Source organism: Staurois parvus, unplaced genomic scaffold, assembly GCF_062004578.1.
Source record: "Staurois parvus isolate SC_StPar_1 unplaced genomic scaffold, SC_StPar_1.0 ptg000450l, whole genome shotgun sequence".
Classification (NCBI taxonomy): Eukaryota; Metazoa; Chordata; class Amphibia; order Anura; family Ranidae; genus Staurois; species Staurois parvus.
The window spans coordinates 1876670-1902607 of NW_028318246.1; the positions used below are offsets into that span (position 1 = coordinate 1876670).

General features: G+C 39.5%; 1 protein-coding gene across 6 annotated transcripts in view; it reads left to right on the forward strand.

Moving 5' to 3' along the window:
- Positions 1–25938, forward strand: part of PTPRC (protein tyrosine phosphatase receptor type C) — a 247863-nt gene that overhangs the window by 186458 nt on the left and 35467 nt on the right. For all 6 annotated transcript variants that reach the window (XM_089688681.1, XM_089688682.1, XM_089688683.1 and 3 more), the window contains 9 exons: positions 11558–11666; positions 12529–12563; positions 13757–13866; positions 17071–17161; positions 17262–17338; positions 19050–19086; positions 19227–19324; positions 24292–24417; positions 25232–25386. In XM_089688681.1, coding sequence (XP_089544807.1) covers positions 11558–11666; positions 12529–12563; positions 13757–13866; positions 17071–17161; positions 17262–17338; positions 19050–19086; positions 19227–19324; positions 24292–24417; positions 25232–25386 — 838 coding nt within the window. The remainder of the gene's footprint in view (positions 1–11557; positions 11667–12528; positions 12564–13756; positions 13867–17070; positions 17162–17261; positions 17339–19049; positions 19087–19226; positions 19325–24291; positions 24418–25231; positions 25387–25938) is intronic.

A 25938-nucleotide genomic window follows, 5' to 3' on the forward strand; every position in this document is an offset into this window, starting at 1 on the left:
AACTGCACCAGATTTTGCATTCTCCAGTTTTAGTAAATCAATCTCAATGTCTTTGATATGGATTATTATGGCACAAGGTAAGGGTTAACAGCCCATGCATTAAATGTCAAATGGGTAAAGGCATCATGTAGAGAATCATCAATCAAATACAGCTAACAGTCCATACAGTGTCCATAGAAAAGATGAGCATTGGTGGCAGTTGTCCCCAGATTAAGCCAGCTCTGCAGTGGGATTATAAAAAGGAGAATGTAAATGCCATCTAAGTGCATTGTAAAAAACAACTTTAGTAAGCAGTGGTAATAAAAACAAGCAAAATATTGAAGGTGGTATCGCTCATCATAACAAGAATGCAACATCACTTGACCCCCGTCCTATAGGACCTGCCAAATCAGTGCACCTGTAGGCTGTGTACACAGAGCCGAGGACACTCTGTGGAAACCCAATAGTGTCTCTGTCCAGCTTGGAGCGTACATGGGGGGGCAGATGTGATGTCAGCTGAGGGGAAGGACCAGGGCTAAACCTGCAATATCTTGCTGCTCTTTGCTCCCTACTATGTCAGCGCACATACACACCGTTATTCCTTTTATTCATTTGGGGGTCCTCTCCCCTTACAGGGGTTAAGGATGCCCACACATCATTGTGCAGTGCAAAATTAAAGTGTTTTTAAGCTTAATAGTTTTTTATTCTTAATGCATTCTATGAATTAAACTGTCTGTGTCACAGAATCCCCCCTCTCCCCCTCTTAGCCCGATCTGTGATGGGGGAGTAGGGGGCAGGGCCGAGCGACCCTGTCTTGTCAATAAATGCAGCCAGGGCAGCTTGGGAGTCAGCCTGCAAGAATATTCCCATAGAAAGGCTTTCTATTGGGTACTCACCGAAGAGGAGGAGCCAGGAGCACTGGCTGGGTTCCCCAGAAGAGGGGAATCAGGGCTGATGTGTACAAAACCGTTGCACAGAACAGGTAAGTATAACATGTTTATTATTTTATTACAAAATGAAGTTTTAATATCACTTTAAAGAGTTACTAAACCCATGACACTGCATTCACTATATCCAGTCTTCCACAGTACACAGAACATGGAAATGCAATTATTTTAGTAAACAAACTGCTAAATACCTTTTCTTATCAGCAATGTGTAGCAATCTTGTGACTTCTATTAGTGTCCGACCGAGCACTGGTTAATCTTGTAGGAGGAGTTTTCATTCTCCTCTGACTGTCCTATGAGGCTGCATAACTCCTGACCCTCTGTTTGGACTGCGGTGATTGGTCCTATGCCGATCACATGCACCCTCCCCCCAAAAAACCCTCTCTAGCAATACTCAGCAAACAGAGCATGTGCAGACTTGCCACTGTTGCTCTAACTATGGCAGATGGATTGGGGGCAGCAAAAGAAGGGGAGGACCAGAGAAGACAGGATCAAACAGCCATTTTACACAATGTAGAGGATTAACCCCTTAGGTTCTACAGTTAGTCTAACAAGCATGCTTTACTACATATACAAACTAATTTTATTGTTGGGGATTTAGTAACACTTTCTTTCAGGACTTACCCTTTGGCTAGAGCTAATGTTGTGTGGCATTTTCTGCCACCCTAGGTTAGTTTGCATGAATTCTACCCTCACCTTATAATATAGTGTCCAAACATGCCTTTTCTGGCTATGAAGAAACTGGTGGCTAAATGTCATTCTTTTACTGCCTTCATGGGAGAGTAAGCTACCAAGCCACAAGCCAAATTATTTGAACCCAAAGTACCCCAACTACATATGTTCCCTGGGAACAGCCATCAGAAAATTTAAACTGTTTTAACAGTAGGCTAAGACTTGGCCTCTCATTTCAAGATTCTGACCACCAAAGTATACGTGCTTGCTTTGCTGCCATGGACCTGCAATGCAATGAGGTGCAACTGCAGAGTCTAAGCACTAGCATCTCAGATAGGGCTGTGGCACAACAATGAACAATGGTTCACCTATCCAATGGACAGTGGTTCACTTGGGAAATGCCACAGCTTAATATAGTTAATAATAAATGGTCTAACCAGTACCATAAAGGACCTGAATTTAGTTTGACATGCTCATCAGAAATGATTACTGGCTAGAATAATGTAAACAGATATTTTTGAATGAGCAGAGAACCTTGCCTCCAGAACTTGAAAGCCTTGCCAAAATCAGCTCAGATTGCATCTTTCTTCCCAACACTTTAAAAGCAATTAAAAATAGGAACTACCAAGTTTTCAGAAGTATAAAGGCCCCAGATTCTTTGCATAAAATACAGGGAAGGAATTTATTACATCCTGTCCTTCTAAAACGCAGAGAAACTTCAGTGCCTAGCTGGCCACTAAAAACTGTTGTTAGCTGGATAAATTATGCTTGCTTTGTAACCTGTACTATAACATATCAGCAGGTTAGTGTCATTTTAATTAATGGAGTGGCTGATGATTTTATTGTTTTGTCATTCGCTAAATTTGTTGACATACATTTAAAGGAAAAGTGCACCTTTAGTAACATGTTACACTCCAGGGCGGCGGCTCCTCTGTGCCAGATCAAGTACATGTATGTGAAAAAGGACAAAAGTCCATCCAGTTCAGCCAAAAAAGAAAAAGTTATAATCCTATACCCATAGTTGATCCAGAGGAAGGCAAAAAAAAGCCCAGCAAAGCATGATCCAATTTGCACCTGCAGGGGAAAAAAATTATTTCTGATCCCCTGAGAGGCAATTGGATATTCCCTGGATCAACTTTACCTATAAATGTTAGTAACCAGTTATGTTCCATGTATCCAAGAAAGAATCCAGGCATGCCCCCTTGTCCTCTGTGATGACCTCAAGGTGAATACCTCTACACCGAGTTCAATATATGAACCACTGATGTATTTATACATGTTGATCATATCCCCCCTTAATATCCTCTTCTCAGGAGAGAATAAATTCAGTTCCTCTAATATTTCCTCATAGCTGAGGTCCTCCATGCCTCTTATCAGTTTGGTTGCCCTTCTCTGCAATTTCTCCAGTTCCCCAATGTTTTTTGTGAATTGGCGCCCAAAATTGAACTGAATATTCTAGATGAGGTGTTACTAATGATTTGTACAGGGGCAAAATGATATCTCTGTCAGGAGTCTATACCTCTTTTAATATAAGAGAGGATTTTGCTCGCTTTTGAAACCGCAGCTTGGCATTGCATGCCATTATTAAGCTTGTGATCTACCAGGACTCCCAGATCCTTCTCCACCATTGTTTCCCTCAGTTGTACTCCCCTTAGTATGTATGATGCATTCATATTCTTAGCGCCCAAGTGTATAACCTTACATTTATCAACATTAAACCTCATTTGGCACCTAGTTGGCAAATTAACCAGTGCATTGAGGTCAGCTTGTAAGTTGGAGACATCCTGCAAGGACGTTATTCCACTGCACAGCTTGATGTCATCTGCAAAGACTGAAATGGTATTTTTGATCCCAGACCCTATATCGTTTATAAATATATTAAAAAGTAATGGTCCCAACACTGAACCTTGGGGTACACCACTGACAACCCTAGACCATTCAGAGTATGAATCATTAACTGCTACTCTCTGAATACAGTCTTTTATCCATTACATACTGATTTTTCCAAGCCTGTAGATTTTACGTTACACATTAGCCATGTGTGGGGAACTGTGTCAAAAACTTTTGTAAAATCCAAGTATACCACATCCACAGCCACCCCTCTGTCCAAGGTTTTGCTCACCTCCTATAAAAACAAATCAGATTTATTTGACAACTTCTGTCTTTCATGAATCCATGCTGTCTGTTGCTTAAAATATTTTTTTACAGCAAGAACTCATCTATGTGGTCTTTTATTAAACTCTCCAGTATCTTCCTAACTATAGACATTAAACTAACAGGTATATAATTACTTGGTAAAGATTTTGACCCCTTTTTAAATATTGACACCACATTGGCCTTACACCAATCCAGTGGTACTATGCCAGTCATTAAAGAGTCCCTAAAAATTAGAAACAATGGCTTTGAAATGACAGAGCTCAATTCTTTAAGGACCCATGGGTGTATGCCATCTGGTCCAGGTGCTTTATTTATTTTATTCTGTCTAAATATTTCTGGATCGTATCAGTTGTGAGTCAATGTGGATCATCTGGAGCAGTGTCAATGCCATGCCCATTATGGACAAGAGCTCCCCCATGCTCCTTTGTATACACAGAACTGAAGAAGGTATTTAATAAATTTGCCTTGTCTTTGTGCCCAGTCACCCACTCTAGATTATTTTGCAAAGGGCCTACATGCTCGGGCCGGACCTTTTTACTATTAATATGTTTGAAGAATTTTTGAGGGTTTATCCTGCTAGCTTTTGCAATCTGTTGCTTGTTTACAATTTCTGTGGCCTTTATTTCCTTTTTGCATATACTGTTATATTTCCTGTAATGTTTAAATGATGATAGCTTTCCTTTATTTTTATATTTAATAAAATCTCTTTTCTTATTATTTAAAGCTATTTTAACTTTGGCCGTAAGCCAAATAGGTTTGATTTTTAGTCTTTTAAACTTGTTGCCAATGGGAATATATTTTGAAGTGTATTCACACACATTCTTTTTGAAGAACTCCAATTTCTGTGTTGTGTTCATTGATGCCAATATTCCTTCCAAGTCTAAGTCTTGGAGAGCAGCTTTCAGCCTTGGAAAATTAGCTCTCTTAAAATGGAGCATTTTTATTTTTCCCGTATGTGCTCGCTGTTTACAGCTAACAATAAATGAAATCATGTTATGGTCACTGCTACCCAGATGTTCTTTTATATGGACATTTGTAATAAACTCTGCATCACCTAGTTGGGCCCTTTATGAACTGTACTATAAAATTCTTCTGTAGTAAGTGTAGCAAACTTGCTCATCGGAGATGGACGCAGATTCCCCCTTTTTATTAAAAGTATTCAGTTATCCCTTATTCTCCTTCCCCCTCCCTTCCTGAGAGGCACAGTGACAGATGTGTGTGTGCTGGTTATGGGTCAACAGCAGGGCAAGGCATCCCTAGTTCGGTGCCGAGCAGTCTGCGAAAGTGTAGCCTTCCTCACCTAAGTCATGATAAGGCCAGTGTTCCTCAGAGAATTGGAGAAGCACTGTCCCAAGAACCTGTGTGATTTCCCACCTTGGAAAACAGATAACAGAGCTTTCCCAGGAGTTGAAAGAGATGCTGACCTGATGAAAAAGTATAGGCAAATATGAGTTATGGGAATCTTTTTACTTTAGTAAGGCAACCACACGCCCTAACAGAGTATTGGTCAGTGACTCAGAGCCATTCCTAGCTGAGGGAATTTAAAAAACAGGCTAGCAGGCCTAAAGTGAAGTTAAAGACATCTTCCATTTTTCCATCATAACATTGGGAGATCAAAGCTCCATTCTGCTCTAAAAACTTGGATCTGCTTACATTAAAGGCTTACTGGCAAGTAACTTAACCCTTTAACTTCTCTCGGTTATCTCTTTGCTGGGCTATGCTGTTTCCTGTATATGAATATATATATATATCTTAGTTACATCTTTTTCTGTAAATATTTTATTGCACCTGTTTGACTCTTTTAGTAATAAATCTTTCTTTCTGAAAGTGTTAGACTGTTTCTAAAGTGCTTAATTGCAATTTACGAATTCCTGCCTCAAAAGAGACGCTACTGTGTTTGTTTAACCCTCTGCCCTATCAGCCTGCGGTGGCCGTATTGGACAGGTGACTTTTCAACCATTACAGTGTATATTTGATAAAGAGAGTTTCCCCTTTCTCTGTACAAAAAGGGGTGGTGGCAGTGTAAGGGTCAGTTGCGTAATTAACTTGACCCAGTAACAAGCGCATCCAGGCTGCAGGCACAGATTGAAATCCATTAGCTGGAAAATCGCTGTGTAGGGTGCAGCTGAGTGTGGCATTGTTACACACGTCACATCGCGGTCTGGATCAGCCGGTCCTTCGGTCACGAGTTTGGTGAGAAGGTCTGGGGTCTGACACCGCGATAGTGACATATTGGTGGTCACGGTCGTAAGATTGTCGCATGTTGGTGGCGGTGATCATGCGATCGTGACAGTAGGTTTATAAATTTTTGCTCTTTAAGTGTTCCTGGAGTACCATTACTCCAGTCAATTTTTAGGTAGTTAAATTTATTATCACTGCCTCAGTCCTTGCAGCCCTTTTGATCTGTGCAAGGAGCTGAGTCTCCACCTCCTCATTAAAACTGGGAGGCCTATAACAAACTCCTATGTAATATGCACCCACATGTGCAGTTCCACTTATAATGCTTTAGCTTCATCACACTCTCCATCAAATAGGTCCTCTTTCACACTCACATGTGAAACTGTACGTTCGAGCAGGGGGTAGGCATGCATGTGTTATTCACTATAGCACAAGCCGATCATTAAGGTCCCGGCCAATGATTTATGGCCAGGAGCTGCTGAATGACAGATAAGAGCCCTGAGTTGGTAAACAATGCAGGGCTCTCCACCACTGTAGTGCTGTGGCAGTTTTTTTCTCCCTGAAAAGAAGGGAGTAAAAGTAGTCATATCCAATATTAAAAGCAGCACACTTTACACATTTAATAGGCACACAGGTAACCCTTTGATTACCCCTAGATGTTAACTCCTTCTCAGCCAGTGTCATTAGTACAGTGTTATACAGTGATCACTTTCCTTACTAGTATAAAAATAAATAAATAAATGTTCCAGTATATATACAATAATTTGTAGACCTTATAACTTTCACACAAACCAATTAATATTCCTCTATTGGGTTTTTTTTTTACCAAATACATATAACAGAATGCATTTTGGACTAAATTTATGAAGAAATTTGATTTTTACATTTTTGTTATTGGATATGTTTTATAGCAGACATATGTTTTATAGTAGACATTAAAAAATATTGTTTTATTTTTCAAAATGAAAAATAAAAAACCCAGTGATGATCAAATACCATCAAAAGAAAGCGCTATTTGTGTTTTAAAAAATGTTATATATTTAATTTGGGTACAGCGTTGCATGACTGTGCAACTGCCAGTTAAAGTAGTGCAGTGATGGATAGCAAGAATGGCCCGGTCATGAAAGGGTAAAATCTTCCGGAGCTTAAGTGGTTAAAATAAAGGGCTCAAGGAAATGTTCCAATATTCAATCAATGTCTCTCAATTTAGTATAAAATAAATGTTTTCTCATGGGATCCCCATCAGATGGATAGACCTTTCATAAAAATGGGTCCAATAAAGCTTGCAAAATCAAATGTGGCAATGTGTCCAGTTTTAATTTCATCTGCTTTTTCTCTTCTTTGTATTCTCACCACATTTCATGTGTCATAAACAATTACAAAAAAAAATGGGTCAGTTAATATGGTTGCATGTAATGTCCTCTCTACTTCCCAAAATGCAATTACACAGACTAGAAAAGTAACCCCCTGTGACTTTAAAAGCAGAATAAAAAAAGTGTACCATCTAAAAGACAAATGTAAACCTGTTTTGTTTTTATAAAACAGACCCATGGGTATAAAAAATCATACCAATATTGCATCCAATTAGTAACATACATGCAATCTAATGACAGTAAATTGTACATATACTCTATTAGAGAGATACACCAGAAGAACTGCCAATGTTTTGTAATGTAGCTTGGTCAGTTGTGTAATCTTCTGTAATAATTCCTTCTTCAGGGAAAAAGGTGGGTATAGCAATTCTACAATGTAATATACAAAAATCAATAATCAACACAAATCAATAATATACCAAGAATAGTCAAAAATACTTCATAGAATTACCTATTATAAGTAGTGCCCATGAAAGAAAGTTTAAAAAGGACCATAGTGTAGTACTAAAACATTAAAAACATGTAGTTCCCCATATTAAGCTCACATCAGTATAATGATTTGTGCATGTATATAGAGCCTCTTTCACAATGGTCGCACACCATGTACTCTTCCAGGGTCAGTCTGATGTCCCTTCCTGACCAGTTTCCTCCAATGGACTTTTACATGCTCTATGCATGCACACAGCAGATGGCTAGTAGTTCTCAATGAACTGAAAGCACTGGCGGTCATGGATCTTCCTGGACTTCAGTAACTACGTACCTGTACAGGAGGTACAGGCAGATAGCTGTACTGACAGAGTGCAGGCGCTTGATTTTGCAGCTGTGGTCTGCTGATCATGGGTGCAATGCTCTGCAGGCTCCTAAGAAAGAACTAATAAATTAAACAAAAAAAACTGTGTAACACTGCCTCCTTAGGGGTTGCTAATGAATTTGGTTCCCCCTATAGTCATGGACAGCCAGGCAATCTACATTCTCCACACAAGCTTGCGATCGGAGTCAAAAATCAGTCCTTGAGTATTTGTTTTGTTGTTTATTGAGCGGATAGGGTAAGGGGGGTATAGGATGTCCAAGGGAGCCAATAACCGAGGACCAACTTCCTTGAACTATCACAAGCTTCTCTTCTGCAACACAGTCTCTATTGGAGAGCTAGCCAGTGTCTTCTTGATGTACCACCCCAGACCCTAGATGAAACTCTCCTCTTCACCCAGAAATCTGGAGGTTTTCCTGAGCAGGGGATCTGGCTCATGTTACTTTAAAAGGGTAAACAGTCACTAGTAGGAGGCTAATCTGGTTTCCCATCAGAGTGCTCCTTTCCTTACCCACGCAGGGGGTGCAGGTGTACTCATTCAAATCCTCTTCTATACTTCTTATGGGTTGGCTGCTGCAACCAGGCCTATCAGCTGGGCTGCTCCTTCCCTGTCATACAGGTGGTCCTCGCTCAGAGGGCCAGTGAGCTCCAAGTTTTCCTCCTCTCCAGCTCCAGGCTTGCAGGAAGGCCCCAATCCACTAGGCTTCCTGGCTGCCTTCTTCCTCCAGCTTCACATATTCCTCTAACTCTGCACACTTCTCCACCACACACTCCTGAAACTGAGCAGGCTCCAACACTTTTAAGGGAGTCCCAGCCCCTTGCCTTGCTTTTTGTTGGGAATTGGCTGAGGTCCCTCAAGAGTGCAGCCAGCCACTCCTCAGATCCATCCACTGCCTCCAAGACCTTTCTCCAAAAGTCTTAGCGCAGAGAGAAATTCCAGAGGGGCTGACCTGCAGAGCCTCTCAGCCCTGACCACAATTTCACCCCTCTGGCTATTACACCTGACCTGCTAATAGCTCCTGTCTAACCATTAGGATCTAGCTCCCCCTAGACTAGGAGGGTGCTACAACTGCATTTATTATTATTATTTTTTGTGAATCCTTTAATTCTGTTACATAGTCCAGGTCAACAGGTCCAGATTTTCTGTTTAAAGCACCTGCTAAGAGGGTGATACAAATGAGGAATCCTCATGTGAGGATGTGTGCTCTGAGATATTCCTTATCATAATCTAAATCCCAATTGTAGCATTCTGAGAATGAGTCTTACACAATTCCAATATAGTCATTTGAGAATATATTTCTATATTTCTTTTCATTGGCGTAAGGCCAATGTGGTACCAATATTTAAAAAGGGGTCAAAATCTTTACAAAGTAATTATAGACCTGTTAGTTAAACTCTCCAGTATCTTCCCAACTATAGAAGTTAAATAAAAGACCACATAGATGAGCTTACAGATGCTGGAAAAAAATATTTTAAGCAACAGACAGCAGGGATTCATGAAAGACAGAAGTTGTCAATCAAATATGATTTCTTTTTATGAGGAGGTGAGCAAAACCTTGGACAGAGGGGTGGAGGTGGATGTGGCATAGTTGGATTTTGCAAAAGCATTTGACACAGTTCCCCACACACGGCTAATATGTAAGGTAAAGTCTACAGGCTTAGAAAAATCCATATGTAAATGGATAGAAAACTGGCTAAAAGATCGTATTCAAAGAGTAGTGGTTAATGATTCATACTCTGCATGATCAAGGGTTGTCAGTGGTGTACCCCAAGGTTCAGTGTTAGGACCATTACTTTTTAATATATTTATAAACGATATAGGGTCTGGGATTAAAAATCCCATTTCAGTCTTTGCAGATGACACCAAGCTGTGCAGTGGAATAACATCCTTACATGATGTCTCCAACTTACAAGCCAACCTCAATGCACTGTTTAATTGGGCAACTATGTGGCAAATGAGGTTTAATGTTGATAAATGTAAGGTTATGCACTTGGGGGCTAAAAATATGCATGCATCATATATACTAGGGGGGTACAACTGGGGGAATCAATGCTGGAGAAGGATCTGGGAGTTCTGGTAGATCACAAGCTTAATAATGGCATGCAATGCCAAGCTGGGGTTTCTAAAGCGAGCAAAATTCTCTCTTGTATTAAAAGAGGTATAGACTCCAGAGAGAGATATAACATATTACCCCTGTACAAATAATTAGTAAAGCCTCATCTGAAATATGCAGTTCAGTTTTGGGCACCAATTCACAAAAAGAACATTGGGGAACTGGAGAAAGTACAGAGAAGGGCAACCAAACTGATAAGAGAAATGGAGGAGCTCTGCTATGAGGAAAGATTAGAGGAACTGAATTTATTCTCTCTTGAGAAGAGGAGATTAAGGGGGGATATGATCAACATGTATAAATATATCAGTGGTTCATATAGTGAACTCGGGGTAGAGCTATTCATCCTGAGGTCATCACAGAGGATAAGGGGGCACGTTTTACATGTGGAGGAAAATACATTTTTACCTCCAAACACGGAAAGGTTTCTTCAGTGAGAGCTGTGAAAATGTGGAATAGACTGCCTCTCAGAGGATCAGGAAGGATTTTTTTCCCTGCAGGAGCAAATTGGATCATGCTTTGCTGGCTTTTTTTTGCCTTCCTCTGGATCAACTGTGGGTATAGGATTATAACTTTTTTTTTTTTTTAATGGTTGAACTGGATGGACCTTTGTCTTTTTTCAGCCAGACTAACTGTGTAACTATGTAACTATATCCTGCTGGTTGCTTTGTACATCCTGCTCCACCCTGTTCCATCATAGCTTAGTTTCAACCGTCCCTAGCCTCTTCTTATGCTTATGTGTGTATGCCAATGCACCCAGATCTTTTTGTGTTTGGCTAGCTTTAATGTTGCTTTTATCTAGGTGGAAAGTTTCTATTTTGTAATTTGTTCATGGTAAATAACAGTTATCACTTGTTTTCCAGTTTATAAAATTGATTAGGATGATTTTTCCTACTTTTTTAAAACTAGGACAATAGCCTGGCAAGGTATCTCCACCATTTATTTATTACTCGTGTTTCAGTCTGTTAGCCTTTTCCCTTTTTACACATTACTTAGACATTACAACTTTCAAACCCTAATAAACTGGAAAATAAAGAAAGTAGGGTTATGTGTATATAGGAGAATTAAAATGAAAATTATTTCTTCTCATTCTTATACTATGCAAATGAGGGCTAAAAGGTAATGGTAATGCTTGCAACATGTGCCATATCCATTGCACACAGTTGTTCCATATGTACCACATGACAAAGTCAAAGAATGTGAATGTAACGTAAATCAAAAAGTAAAATGCTGAGACTGAATGTAGAGACTGTTAAAGTCAGGTTCAGTTCTCTTTTATAGGTCCAAAAAATGAATTTATTCTACAGTAAGTTATGTGTATTTGTTGTGCAGATAACGACAAGGCCCTGATTGGATTCCTGGCATTTTTAATTACAATCACATCTCTGGCCCTAATCTTTGTCCTTATTAAAATCTACAAGCTACAAAAGAAATCATCAAGGTAATGTTTGGTATTATTGTGTCATTCTCTGTCCACACATCATGATCTTTTTGTTATGTTAAATCTAAACTACCTACAACCCTATCTATTGGAAGAAACCAAAGGAACTCTAGTAATCATTAAAAACTATGCACATTTCCCTGGGCGTGCTGTAAATATGTAAAACAATAATAAATATGTGTTCTACCTATTGAAATCTGTAGGCCTCAATGTTTACATCAACTCCCCCAGCAAACCCAACAACAAGAATATTTATCTATTTTCATATGAGCCAATGCTTTTCACTTGGAACATAAAGAAAGGGAGTTATGTAAAATGTTGGCATCCCATCATTTCAAGAATGTGTTTTTCTTATGGTTGCTGCAGACCATACTTACTATACTTACAAGCCCAGCGTAGTGAGCAAAGCAAATATTCACTTCATTAGTAAAGCAAGAAACAAACTGTTATGAGTCAAGTAAGCCCCCAAAACAAAGTTTGTCCAGAGAGGGTTGTTGTATTTGTAGAATTGCAGACAAGAGGACATTTATAAATATATAAATACATAATATAAATGCTTTTTCTTCAAGTTCTTCTTTACACCAAGCCATATTCAGATTCTGTTTTGGAGAAGAACGAGGCTGGAGTAAAAGCGCCACTTTGGGAAGTGTAAAGGTGTAGAATGCCCTCATATAAACGGTAGTTTACAAGATGTTTAGAAATTTTACTTTAGAAAGCAATACCAAATGACACTCTATTTTGATAACTGCAATGGAAGTTCTGGAAATGTTGATATCTGTGTTTGTTTTATATTTTACAGCTATTTCAGTTTAGTTTGTTTCTGTTAATTGATATTGGTCTAAAAAAATTCTGTTTATTTCAGTTACAGTGAGGACATCATCCCTCTAACCAACCCAGGTAATCATGAATTTATATTGTAAAAATATACTAAACAGAAATTTTACTACAGATAAAACTGACACCAGGAATGGTGTGAACTAGTGCAAACTCTCCATTGATAAGACTAAATGGCAAAATGCAAAATCATTGATGAAAATGGGGATACAGTTTCATGACCTCAATAAGAAAATATCATTTTTACCAGGCAGGTTTAGAAACTAAGGCCAAGTGGAAACTGTGATGTCCCACAATAACATGTGATATTACAGATACTTTATCTGGCATGATTCTGACGGTGATTGATGTATATTCAGTGTAGAGTATTTGCCTTAATGCAAAGTGCTGGAAAAAAAATCTTAAGAACAAATCCAAAACCACCAGTGCCTCTTTAAAGCTCAAGTTTAATTCACTTACAAAGTTTAAATTCTTTAAAGTTTATTTATTTGCTTATATATATTTGGTTTTCCCCAGTTCCTCTACCTTCCAACATAGTATTGAAAATGTTAAATAAAACAATTCCATTTTCATTACATACCATATTTTTGACCCAGTTATGTTATGAATGTGTGTCTTTGCTTCTGTACTCTTCTCAAAAGCCCTCAGCTCTGATACAAGCAGAAAACTGGATCTTTTTCTTTATGGGTGGGTGTCATTCAAGAGGAGTGGGCATCCTAAACAGACTACATTTACATACAGACTTCCCTAGGTAATGCACACATGTCATTCTGAGACTCCATGATAGAAAAAAAAGATAGACAATGAATGGGTAGGCCAAGGACAGTAGGGCTGGGGAGGTAAGAGTAAGATGATGCTAGGCATTCCCAAGCCAGAAAATGAGGCAGGTTTTACTGACATTCTTCAGCTTCTAATGCACATTGTGGGAAGCTTTCACTGTACAGTGAAATCAGAGTAAGCAATTTCAGTACAGACTAGGTTTAGCTTTGCAAGTCTGGAGGCAGTGCTATAGTTCAACTTTAATAATCATTGAGGAAAGAAATCATTAAAAATGAATAATACCTTTTCAAAACACATGAATTAGTTTACAAAAAATCTTTATATAATAAAACAATCACCTGTTAATGGACATAATAAATTGTATTAATTTAGTTACATTATTTTTTTTAAATACTGGAGTCATGTTGTATTTTGTACAGCTGAATATTCTGGAATATCCTGTTATGTTAATCTCTAAATTCTTTGTTTTTGAAAAGATGATGAGAAGCAACTGCTGAACATTGAGCCTATTCCAGTGGAGCAACTTCTTGACACATACAAGAAGAAAAATGCAGATGAGGGACGGCTGTTTCTTGATGAATTTCAGGTAGGGTTCTCATAGCAGGTGCTTGCAAGCAAGAAGCAAAGAAAGACTGTTACTTGGCATGGATACATTTGGAGTGCCTAACCCATGTGTGTGTAGCACAAATGTTGGCAAACAGTGTCAAATTAGTGAATCAAGAAAATTACATGTAATATTTGTATAGTTATTTGATAGCTGGTACTGTATTGCAGCGATTATGACTATGCACTGAGCAGATGTACACATCAAATGTAAAAAGGGTTTTAAGAGGGACTAATACTAATCATATTTTAGCGAACTTAGATGAACTAAACATGAAGCCAAAATTTGAGCAATGGATGATTGTCCAAAATCCTTAAAAAAAAAAGAAAAAAGGGGGATAATTCTCGGCCGAACAGTGACTGCAACCAACCAGCTGTTTGGCAGTACCCACTATATTCTGACAGCTGGCTCTGGTGACAGAGCCAGCTGTCAGAATACATTAGCCTCAGCAAGAAGAGTTCACTGCTTGACTGCAAACATAGTGCCCCGACTCTCCTGACTAATGGGTGCAGGCTTTCCAGCAGCCTGCTGTCTGTATTAAAAACATTGGAAGGAAGGCAGAGAGCAATTCTCCATTATAAATATTATAACAAGATCCACCTGCCCCTCCATCCACAATGCACATCACTCAATGAAAATCTTAATCATAGAGAGTCTCAGTGAGACTCATCCACCTTCACTTGGAATAAGATGGGCTAAGCGCCTACTCATGTGAAAGCCTTATAACAAAAATTTTTCTTTCCTGCAAGAGGTATGGTAACCACTTGCCTACTGGGCACTTTTATCCCCTTCCTGCTTTTTTTGGTGGTATTTAATCACCACTGGGTGTTTTATTTTTTTGCTAAACAAACAAACCAAAAACTTTTTTCTTAATTTCTATTATAAAATTTTGAAAACAGGTAATTTTTCACCTTCACTGATGTGCGTTAATGAGACTGCGCTTATGGGCACTGTTTGTCAGCACTGATGGGCACTAACAGGCAACACAGATGGGCACCGATAAGGCAGCACTGATAGGAAGCACTGATGGCCACTTATAGACTGCACTGATGAGGCAGCACTAGTGGGCATTAATGAGGAGGCACTGATGAGGCTGCACTGATATGCGGCACTGATAGGCTGCAATGAGGGGCACTGATAGGCAGCACCGATGGGCAATAATAGGCAGCACTGAAGGGCACTGACTGGCAGCACTGACTGATAGCACTGATAGGCAGCAATAATTGGGAGCACTGACTGGTGGCACTGATAGGTGGCATTGACTGGCAATGATGGGCATAGATTGGCAGCACTGACAGGCACAGATTGGCAGCACTGATGGGCACAGATTGGCAGCAAGGATGGGCACAGATGGTCACCTTTGGGGGTTTCACTGATAATCAGTGCCCTATCAGTGTAGGTGTGTACTTTTACAACTGCCAGTTATCAGTAGTACTTTCTTCACGCTGTGGCAGCGTGAGGAAAGTGCTGCCGATAACCTGCAAGTGTGTTTACATGGTGATCAGCTGTGATTGGACACAGCTGATCACGTGGTAAAAGGCCGCTGTGATACTGTGTCATGTGATCAGCTGTGTCCAAAGGACACAGCAGTTACAGAGAGTGCAGGGTACACACCACTGACGTCCTCCCAGAACTGGACAACCACGCTGTAGCCTTCATTTGCTGTAGCGCGGTCAACAAGTTGTTAATAGTATATTGGTACATAAGAAGTTAGAAAGAAAAATTTAAATTTTGGAATATCCAATCGTTCAGTCAATGAACTAAATCATGTGTCTTTATTGGTTGTTATGTGTCAAAGGATTCATCTTCTGTGGTTACTGTTCTGAAGAGGCACTCTGGGATTGATTCACTAAAGGAGTATAGCATTTTAACTTTGCAAAGTGAGTTTTAACTTTTAATTGGAATTTTCGCTTAGCTTACTGAATGTGGTGAAAAGAATACCCAATTGCATACAAAAAAAAATGTTTTGTTTTGTTTGCACATGATTGGGTGATTTAAGTTAGCAGAGCTCAACTGCATTCAGTAAGCCAAGGTAAATTCCCCAGGCACAACTCCCTTTGCTAAATGCACATCTTATACTTCTTTAGCAAAACCAATAGTGCTATTAGTTTAGTAGATTAACCCGTCTGTGGCTGGTGCTGCGGCCTCTCACCATCCTGATGACATTAGCATTGCAGGTCTATGCAGACACCATCTAGCAGGAAATCACTCTGCCCAGTAGTGCCAGCATGGACCCATTGCCAGGTGCTGGAACAAGCATTGCACTAGGCATGGGCCAAAATAATAGGACAGTCCTTTGAATGTGGCATAATTTGGGTTAAAGTGTCACTAAACCCACAGCAGTGAAATCAGTCTGTATATACAGTAAAGCATGCTTGTTATACTCACTGTGCAACCTAAGGGGTTAATCCTCTGCATTGTGTAAAAAGGCTGTTTGATCTTGACTTCTCTGATCTTCCCCTTTTTTTACTGTCCCCAATGTATCTGCCATAGCACAGAGCAGCACAAGTCTGCACATGCTCTGTTTGGTGTGTACTGCTAGAGAGTTTTTTCTAGAAGGGTGCATGTGATCAGCACGGGCCAATCAGCACTGTTCAGACAAAGGGTCATGTGTCATGCAACCTCATAGGACAGCCAGAGGAGAATGAAAACTCCTACAAGATTAACCAGTGCTCGACCGCACACTGATAGAAGTCACAAGACTGCTATATACTGCTGATGAGAAAAGGTATTTAGCAGTTTATAGTTACTAAAATAATTGCATTTTTATGTTGTGTGTATTGTGGGAGACCAGATATAGTGAATGCAGTGTCCTGGGTTTAGTAACACTTTAAGCTTAAGTTTTTCTTGTTATAGTTTGCTGTAACCTGGTAAGGGTCTGATGGTTTTAATGCGTATTTCCTCTGTGTTAACTATGTAGAAATATGGAGAACAGCACAAACATAACCATGAAATTTAGGGAAATATAGTTTTAATATAAAAAGAGATAGAAGAAGAGCTTTGTTAGAGAAATAAAGTTAGAATCGGATTGTATTCTATGACTGTTAAAACTTATTCCTGTCTTGAATTTTTTTTTATGAATCTGCTGCAGTGATCTTCACTTTGGCCTCTGCAATATTAATACAGCCATGTCTTAAAAATCCATTTCACCATACTTAAATAAAATATATGTTTTGTTTTTTTCAGAGTATCCCACGTGTTTTTAGCAAATTTCCCATTAAAGAAGCCAGAAAACCCTGCAATCAGGCTAAAAACCGTTATATTGATATTTTGCCTTGTACGTACAGTGTTCATTTATACAAAAAGTAATATAATGTTAAATCTTGAAAAGTGGGTCTCTTAAATCATTGAACTGTTGATATATAATGATATTATAGATGATGACAATCGAGTGGTCTTGTTTGAAACACATGGAGAGCCTGGGTCAGACTATATCAACGCCAGCTACATCAATGTAAGTATAAATGGAAAACTGAATTCAGCAAAGTAATATACCAACAATATTAGGCGCACTCGGAGGATTGGTGAAAACCCAATTTAATATATTGAGCCCCGCTTTAATCAATAAAACCAACTATAAGTGAACAACATCAATTTCTCTAGTAGCGTTCAATCTATCATGAAATCAAACCACCTCCACCCACCTGTGAAGTAAATGTGCAACTAAATAGTAGGCAATGTGCTTGATCAAAAGTCCATAAACTTTAACTTCTGGATCCATTGAGAGGTTCACACCACCATTGTGCTTTAGGTGAAACACACTCCCTTCCTACCTCTGCACTCACCGCTAATTATTGCCTCCTATTACTGATCGGCTCAATGCGCCCAAACAGTTTACTGGTCAGTGCACTGGGCAGCAGTCCCCGTTAAACTGGTCTTCAATTCCACTAGAATCTCAAGCATAGAGGACACAAAACACTCCTCATAGTGTTATCCAGTAGAAATAAATTTATTAAAAAGTTAAAAATACATTCACAGAGATAAAACAACTTACAGCTAATCAAATTCAGCTACATTCCGGCCAAAGCAGCAGTGACATACTGCATCTCACCGTATCACCAGGTTTTGCATTACATCCGTTGGTCACTCTGACGTCACTTACTATTGCTGTGATGTTTATGTCATGCCATGGTGTTGCACCCTTCTGACTTCATCTGAGGGTGTGACTAGACAGCCTTACTCTTCCAGTTTTATCTACTTCCTCCTCTGGCAGTCAACCCTTTAGTACCAAATATTCACAAATGGTGGTTTGAATAAGCATACATAATCTCAAACAGCAGCTATTACAGCCTACCATAGGTACTACATCTTCATTGCCAGGGTTATAAACAATGTGTAGATTGGAGCTAGCCGTGGGGTCCGAAAGAATTTATTCCCTCTGCATATATCCATGGAGCTGTAATCTTGGTTAATTGATCAAAATAAATAAAAATAAAATAGTCCATAATAATTAAAAACATAATTAAATCCTAAATACTGCATCCTTAATACCAGGGTATAGAGAATCCATAGGATTACCCTAGACGTGGGGTCAGAGAGCAATAAATCTCTCTGCACCATCCCTCGGCACCCCAATCACAATTAATCTAGACAATTCATGATAACTACATAATATTTAATATAACAATTATATAACCTGCAGTATAAATATACAATCCAAAGAAATTGTACATTTTGTATAAATCACACAATTCCTCCAATATAAATACACTCTAAACATCACTTATAAAGCATGCTTGATCCTCTTATATGCTTGATCCTCTGCTACCATAAGCTGTTTGAGCGCATTGAGCCGCTCAGTAATGGGAGGCAATAATTAGTGGTGAGTGCAGTGGCAAGAGAGGACATTTCCATTGCCTACTATTTAGTTGAACATTTACTTCATAGGTGGGTGGAGGTGGTTTGATTTCTTCATAGATTAAGCGCTACTGGAGTAATTGATGTTGTTCATTATGCTTGCTTGTTTCTCTGGACATATGTAATTGACTTCCCTGTACATGTATATTCATATGTATATATACATACAAATTCATTAGCTATACTGAATAATACTCTTAACAGTATTGTCCTATATGTATGTGGGTCTCTAAATTAGCAATTTCTTTTGTGTAATATTCTTTCCGTTATAATACTAAACATTAATGCCATCTGTTGTTTTTTTTCAGGGATTTAAGGAACCAAGAAAATACATTGCTGCTCAAGGTATATTCCATGTTACTTACAGATCCCTAATTTTTACACAGTACAAAACATTTGACTCTATACTGCAATCTCTATGTATGCAAACTCCAAGAGAAATCTTTGACATTGTGCCTTGATAATACTTGAGAAATATTTTTCAGGCCCTAAGGAGGAAACCATGACTGATTTTTGGAGAATGATTTGGGAACAGAAGTCAACAATTATTGTGATGGTGACGCGTTGTGAGGAGGGCAATCGGGTATGTCAAAATTGGGAATTTCATTTTTAAGTATTATTTTTGTAACAATTATTATTAAATCTGTTGTCACTATATACGTAAAGTAAATGTGCATAGCCTTCTGTAATGATTAGCTCTAGGAAGATAATACCAATACCAATAAACAAAGTTCTGTGGTTATACACAATCATTCAATAGATTTTAAATGAAACTAGTGTAAATCCCTATATTTATCCTTATACCAATCTAATTTAATAACTTGCAAATCAACACGTATACTGTGAGAGGGATCACAAGCATTAGGTCAGTCTTTTTCAACCAGGGTACCCAGGCATCCTGGGGTGCTTTCTGGGTTCTTCAGGGGTGCCTTGGCAAAATGCCAAATTGTCAACAAGCTGGCAAGTGCAGCATTACAACCTTGGGCCATTGACTGATGAATTGGTTTATAAGGAGGACGTCAGGAGCCTCCATCTATGTCTGCCCCTCTCCATCAGCACTGAGGTCATTTAGCTGAGTGAGAGGGAAGAGAAATGGTGGAATACTAGTTTGTACTATTATACAAAGGTGTATTAGCTTTGTTAGAATAAATCAATTCCAGTGTCTTTGCATTGTAGAATAGGGTGCTTTGGAATAGTGCAGGATATTAACCACTATCCTACAGGGCACTTATACCCCCTTCCTACCCAGGCCATTTTCCAGCTTTCAGCGCTGTCGCACTTTGAATGACAATTGCGCGGTCAAACAACACTGTACCCATATGAAATTTTTATAATTTTTTTGTGACAGATAGAGCTTTATTTTGGTGGTATTTAATCACCTCTATAGTTTTTTATTTTTTCTTAAACAAACCAAAAACCACTGAAAATTTTGAAAAAAAATGTTTTTTCTTAGTTTTTGTTATACAATTTTGTAAATAAGTGATTTTTCTCCTTTACTGATGTGCGCTAATGAGGCTGCACTGATGGGCACTGATAGGCTGCACTGATGGACACTGATAGGTGGCACTGGTAGGCACTGATGAGGAGGCACTGGTAGGTGGCACTGATGGGCATTGACAGGCATCACTGATGGGCACTGAAAGGCAGCACTGATACATGGCACTGATATATGGCACTGATAGGCAGCACTGATAGGTGACACTGACTGGCACTGTTAGGCGGCACTGGCTGGCACTGTTAGGCGGCACTGACTGGCACTGTTAGGCGGCACTGACAGGCACTGATTGGTGGCACTGATGCGCACTGATAGGCAGCACTTACTGGCACTGATAGGCGGCACTGACTGGCACTGATAGGTGGCGCTGATTGGCAGCACTGATAGGTGGCACTGATTGGCATTGATAGGTGGCACTGACTGGCACTGATGGGTGACACTGAAATGCAGCTCAGATGGGCACTGATATTTGGCATTGATGGGCACTGGTAGGCACTGATATGTGGCACTGATGAGCACTGACATAAGGCACTGATGGACACTGACAGGTGGCACTGCTGGGGCTACACTGATCATCAGGGCACACTGATCATCAGTGCCTGGATGATCAGTGTACATGTCCCCTCCGCAGAAAGCCGATTACCGGCTCTCCTCTCCTCTGTCAGCGAGACAGCTCGAGAGGAGAGAAATGCCGATAACTGGCATTTCCCTGTTTACATGTGATCAGCTGTGATTGGACACAGCCAATCACATGACCGAGCCGACATCTTTGGCTCTTTCCATGATCGGTGATCTGCTGTGTCCGAGGGACAAAGCGCACCGCCGATCGCCGCGCTGCACGCTCCCTGAGCCGCGCGTGTGCAGTGAGAATGGGAGGACGTCATATGACATCCTCCCAGAACAAGAGAACCACCTTGCGCCCGTCATATTACTATATGGCGGGCAGAAGGTGGTTAAAGAATGCCTTGACTGAAAAGAGGTTGAGAAACATTGCATTAGGTGGCAGTCATGATCTGCTACAATGCACATGTGCTGATAGGTAAAACACTGAGTGCTGATTCACACATGTGTGGTGTGGATTGAAGCTCAGGTTTCACAGCTAATTGACACAGTAGCTGATCATCCGTTCAGATCATGTTTACATCAGGTTTAGGACAGGAATAGCTCAGGATTTTATCCTGTTCACACATGTCAGGTTTAGAAACGGTTCCCATAGAAGCCAATAGCCTGTAATCCTCACCTGAACCAGATCGCATTGCTCAAAATTCGGACATGACTCTTTTGTTAAACCGCACTGAATCCACACTGATCAGACACCATTGGAAGCAATGATGAATCACATGTTATGCAGATTGGATGCAGTTCAAACTGCATCCAATCCGCATGTATGTGAACAGGCACTGACAGTAGAAGAAAGTAGAATGAACAGAGGATTGATACAATCAGTGTCCTGTTGCTTGTTTAGTGTTCAGACAGCAGATTTAAGATGTGTCCTTGACCAAGCTAGTCTGCTGCTAGAGTAAAGACTCAGCTTGGACAAGTGATGACTTATTTGAGAGGTAAAGCAATTTCCGCATCTGTAGTTTAGCTGTGTATTCAGCTGCTTTTATGAACATCAGCTTAAAGTAGCCTAAAACGTTGGAATAATTCACAGCCTAAAATTTGTTGGTATCAGAAAACTAAAGAACTGTCTATGGGGTAACCAAGGTTATACCAGCCAACCTGCTCACAGCTCTTTCACTAGGAAAAGCTAATGAACATTGGTAAAGCAGATCTTTACCAGTCAAATTCTGTCCTTGTCATAGTGGTTGAGGAGCACCATTGAAGAAAACTCTTAGAAACTTTTATATAGATATTAGCCAAAGTGTTTTGGGGTTTAAACCCTTCAGTGAGGTTGAGCAAGTGCTGCGTTAGGTTTTTTAACAATCAGAACAACTCTTAAGACTTTCCATCAAGTGTCCATAAAGCCATCTATCAAAACCCAAGGTAGAAGGTGGAAAATGGGATGAAAGGGTCCAGGAAACTCTTGCAGCTCTTCAAATAGATCTGGGATGGATCTTTTGTAATGTGATGTGTTTGCAGCCCATCCTCGGCATCACTGGTCTGAAAGCTGGTTCTCCTTACCTTGTGGCACTCCTAGCACTCACACTGCTGCATGCTATGCTCGTCTACCCCTGCCTGGTTACCTACTGTTGCTTGTTGTTCCTCCTTGGTTTCTGCATGCTGTTCACCAAAATGTTAGCATGTACAGTGCCTTGAAAAAGTATTCATACCCCTTGACATTTTCCACATGTTGTCAATTTACAACCAAAAACGGAAATGTATTTTATTAGGGATTTTATGTGATAGACCAACACAAAGTGACACATAATTGTGAAGTGGAAGAAAAATGATCAATGGTTTTCAAAACTTTTTACAAATAAATATCTGAAAATTGCAGTGTGCATTTGTATTCAGCCCCCTTTACTTTGATACCTCTGAATAAAATCTAGTGGAACCAACTGCCTTCAGAAGTCACCTAATTAGTAAACAGAGTCCACATGTGTGTAATTTAATCTAAGTATAACTACAGCTGTTCTGCAAAGCCTTCAGAGGTTTGTTAGAGAAAATTAGTGACCAAACAGCATCCTGAAGGCCAAGGAACACACCAGACAGGTCAGGGATAAAGTTGTGGAGATGTTTAAAGCAGGGTTGGGTTATTAAAAAATCTCCCAAGCTTTGAACATCTCACGGAGCACTGTTCAATCCATCATCCAAAAATGGAAAGAGTATGGCACACCTGCAAACCTACCAAGACATAGCCATCCACCTAAATTGACAGGCTGGGCAAGGAGAGCATTAATCAGAGAAGCAGCCAAGATGCCCATGGTAACTCTGGAGAAGCTGCAGAGATCCACAGTTCAGATGGGAGAATCTTACAGGACAAATATTAGTTGTGCACTCCAAAAATCTGTCCTTTATGGAAGAGTGCCAAGAAGAAAGTCATTGTTGAAAGAAAGCCATAAGCTGTTCTGTTTGTAGTTTGTGAGAAGCCATGTGGAGGACACAGCAAACATGTGGAAGAAGGTGCTCTGGTCAGCTGAGACCAAAATTTTACTTTTTGGCCTAAAAACAAAACGCTATGTGTGACAGAAAACTAAAACTGCACATCAAACTGAACAAACCATCCCCATCGTGAAATGTGATGTGGCAGCATCATGTTGTGGGGATGCTTTTCTTCAGCAGGGACAGGAAAGCTGGTCAGAGTTGATTGGAAGATGGATAGAGCCAAATACAGGGCAATTTTGGAAGAAAACCTGTTAGAGTCTGTAAAAGACTTGGGACTGTGGTTCACCTTCCAGCAGGACAATGACCCTAAACATACAGCCAGAGCTACAATGGAATGGTTTAGATCAAATCATATTCATGTGTTCCCTTTGTATTGCTTTTTTTTGTGTGAAATACCTGGTGTTCCTGCCAGCCCCCCTGATTTCCTATTTCAAACTAGCGCATCCATACCAGCATGGTCAGTTTACTCTTTTGCCTTCTACTTTGGAGCGCAGCCTACCTGTACTCTAATGGTTAGAGTTGCTGATATGCCCACTGTACAGCTCTTCACTGGGAAGATCAGTGTGCTACTATTTCTCTAGCTCCTGCTGACACCCACCCCCCCTGCAGTCTCCACTGCCATCTTATGCAACTGAGAACAGAGGTTATAGGATCACTTATAAAAAAAGGAAAAAAGAACATATTTATGTTTTTATATATGTTGTATATACACAAATGTTTTGCCTTACATTTTTATTTTGAACTAAATGGGTTGTTATACAGGGTAAGGGTTCACGTATACTTTAAATACACAGTTGAAATACATATATGGTAGCTGTCTGTCACTGTCGTTCAAATGTCTCCCTGTCTATTGTCAGGGTTACACTTACATTGCAATGACCATGGACGATGATATTTCTGTTAGAACAGGCATGAATAAAATACACTGCTCCATGTTATGTTTAAGATATACAGTACTGTCCTTGCCCCCAAGGAACATTCATGAAATATGACATGTTGAATTTCAGAATAAATGTGCTCAGTACTGGCCATCAGGTGATGGAGAAACTGAAGAGTATGGGGACATTGGGGTGAAACTCTCAGACCAGAAATTCTTTCCTGATTACATCACCCGGAAGCTCCACGTCACTCATGTAAGTTTCTGTGGATATTCTAGTAATATTTCTTAGTGAATTTCCCAGAAAATCAGTTTATTTCATTTTATCTACCAAAGAGTTGTTCATTTTTTTTGCAGTTTTGTAATTGTATGTTTAAAATGACCATGAAGTAGGTGTCATGTATTTATGTGAACTGCGGTCAAGTATGACTTGACACAGTGGCTACTCACCGCCATGTTATGTAACAAAAAGCTCAGTTCATTTAAAAATAAAATGTGTTATTATTCACTAATCTACAACAGCTAGTTGATATATCCATTATTTCTAACCTTGTAACTCTCTGTTGCTGCTAACAAACAGTTTTTATAGTTCAGAGAATTGTGCACACCTGTAGACAGATGTGACTTATACAGATAGGAGAGGGAATAGAGATCTGAGAGAAATGACACTCAATGCTTTGAATTGAGGCAAGTATGCAATACAGAAGGACATGCTTTGTTCATTTTTCATGTTAGAGACTTACAACCAATGTAAGAAACAATGCATGTTTTCCTGTTCTCGACACAAAACCAAATCTGATATGATATTGAGGTAGTTTTAAATATCAGTAACTAACAATTTTGCACTCCTACAATGTATTGTGGTATTCTAGGAAATTGGGGAGATGCTGCATAAGTTATAATGTGATAACTGATCTTTTTAATCATCTTTGTCTATCACTTAAGATTGATTCCACATTTTGGGATATTTTGATATTTCATGCAAAAAAACTCCCTTTGATAGCCCTGTAATTTCTTTCATATTTTTTTTCAATATTGTTTACATTCTCTTACCTTGCCCCACTGTGCAGAAACGAGAGAAAACAGGACGAGACATCACACACATCCAGTTTACAGTTTGGCCAGATCACGGTGTGCCTGATGATCCCAACCTACTGCTGAAATTGCGTCGGAGGGTGAATGCTTTAAGCAATTTTTTCAGCGGCCCAATAATTGTTCATTGCAGGTATTTTTTATTGTTATACCCTTACAAACACATAATTGCATTTCTCCTTAAGAATAGTAAATGTATAAAATCAGTCATGCATTCTGAGGGGGGGACTTACTGTGTACTGATAACCAATACCAACTTTATAATTCAACTTCTAGGTTAGCTCTATTTTCCCCCAATTATTAGTCATTGCCGTGTTTAAGGACATTTATAGTGATTTTATAAGCATTTTTATTTTTTACTGTGGTTAGAACTGAAAAATACATATGTAAAAATGTTTTTATTTTTTGTAAATCAGTTAGATATGAATTATATCCAGCCAGCAGATGCAATTTCAACACCATTTCACATGTTTTCTACATTCTCCTTAGCTACTTTGTTGGAAAAGAAACTCTTTACATAGCTGCGAACCTCAAGCTGAAATTTGCAAAAACAAAATGAATCAGAGAAGCAGGGGAGGACTGACAACTCATGGGGCCCCTGGTCAATAGGGGATCATGGGGCCCCTGTGTCCTTGCCCAAACTCAAAAAAGCCTATGAAAAAGGTACCAGGGGCACCTCATGGGG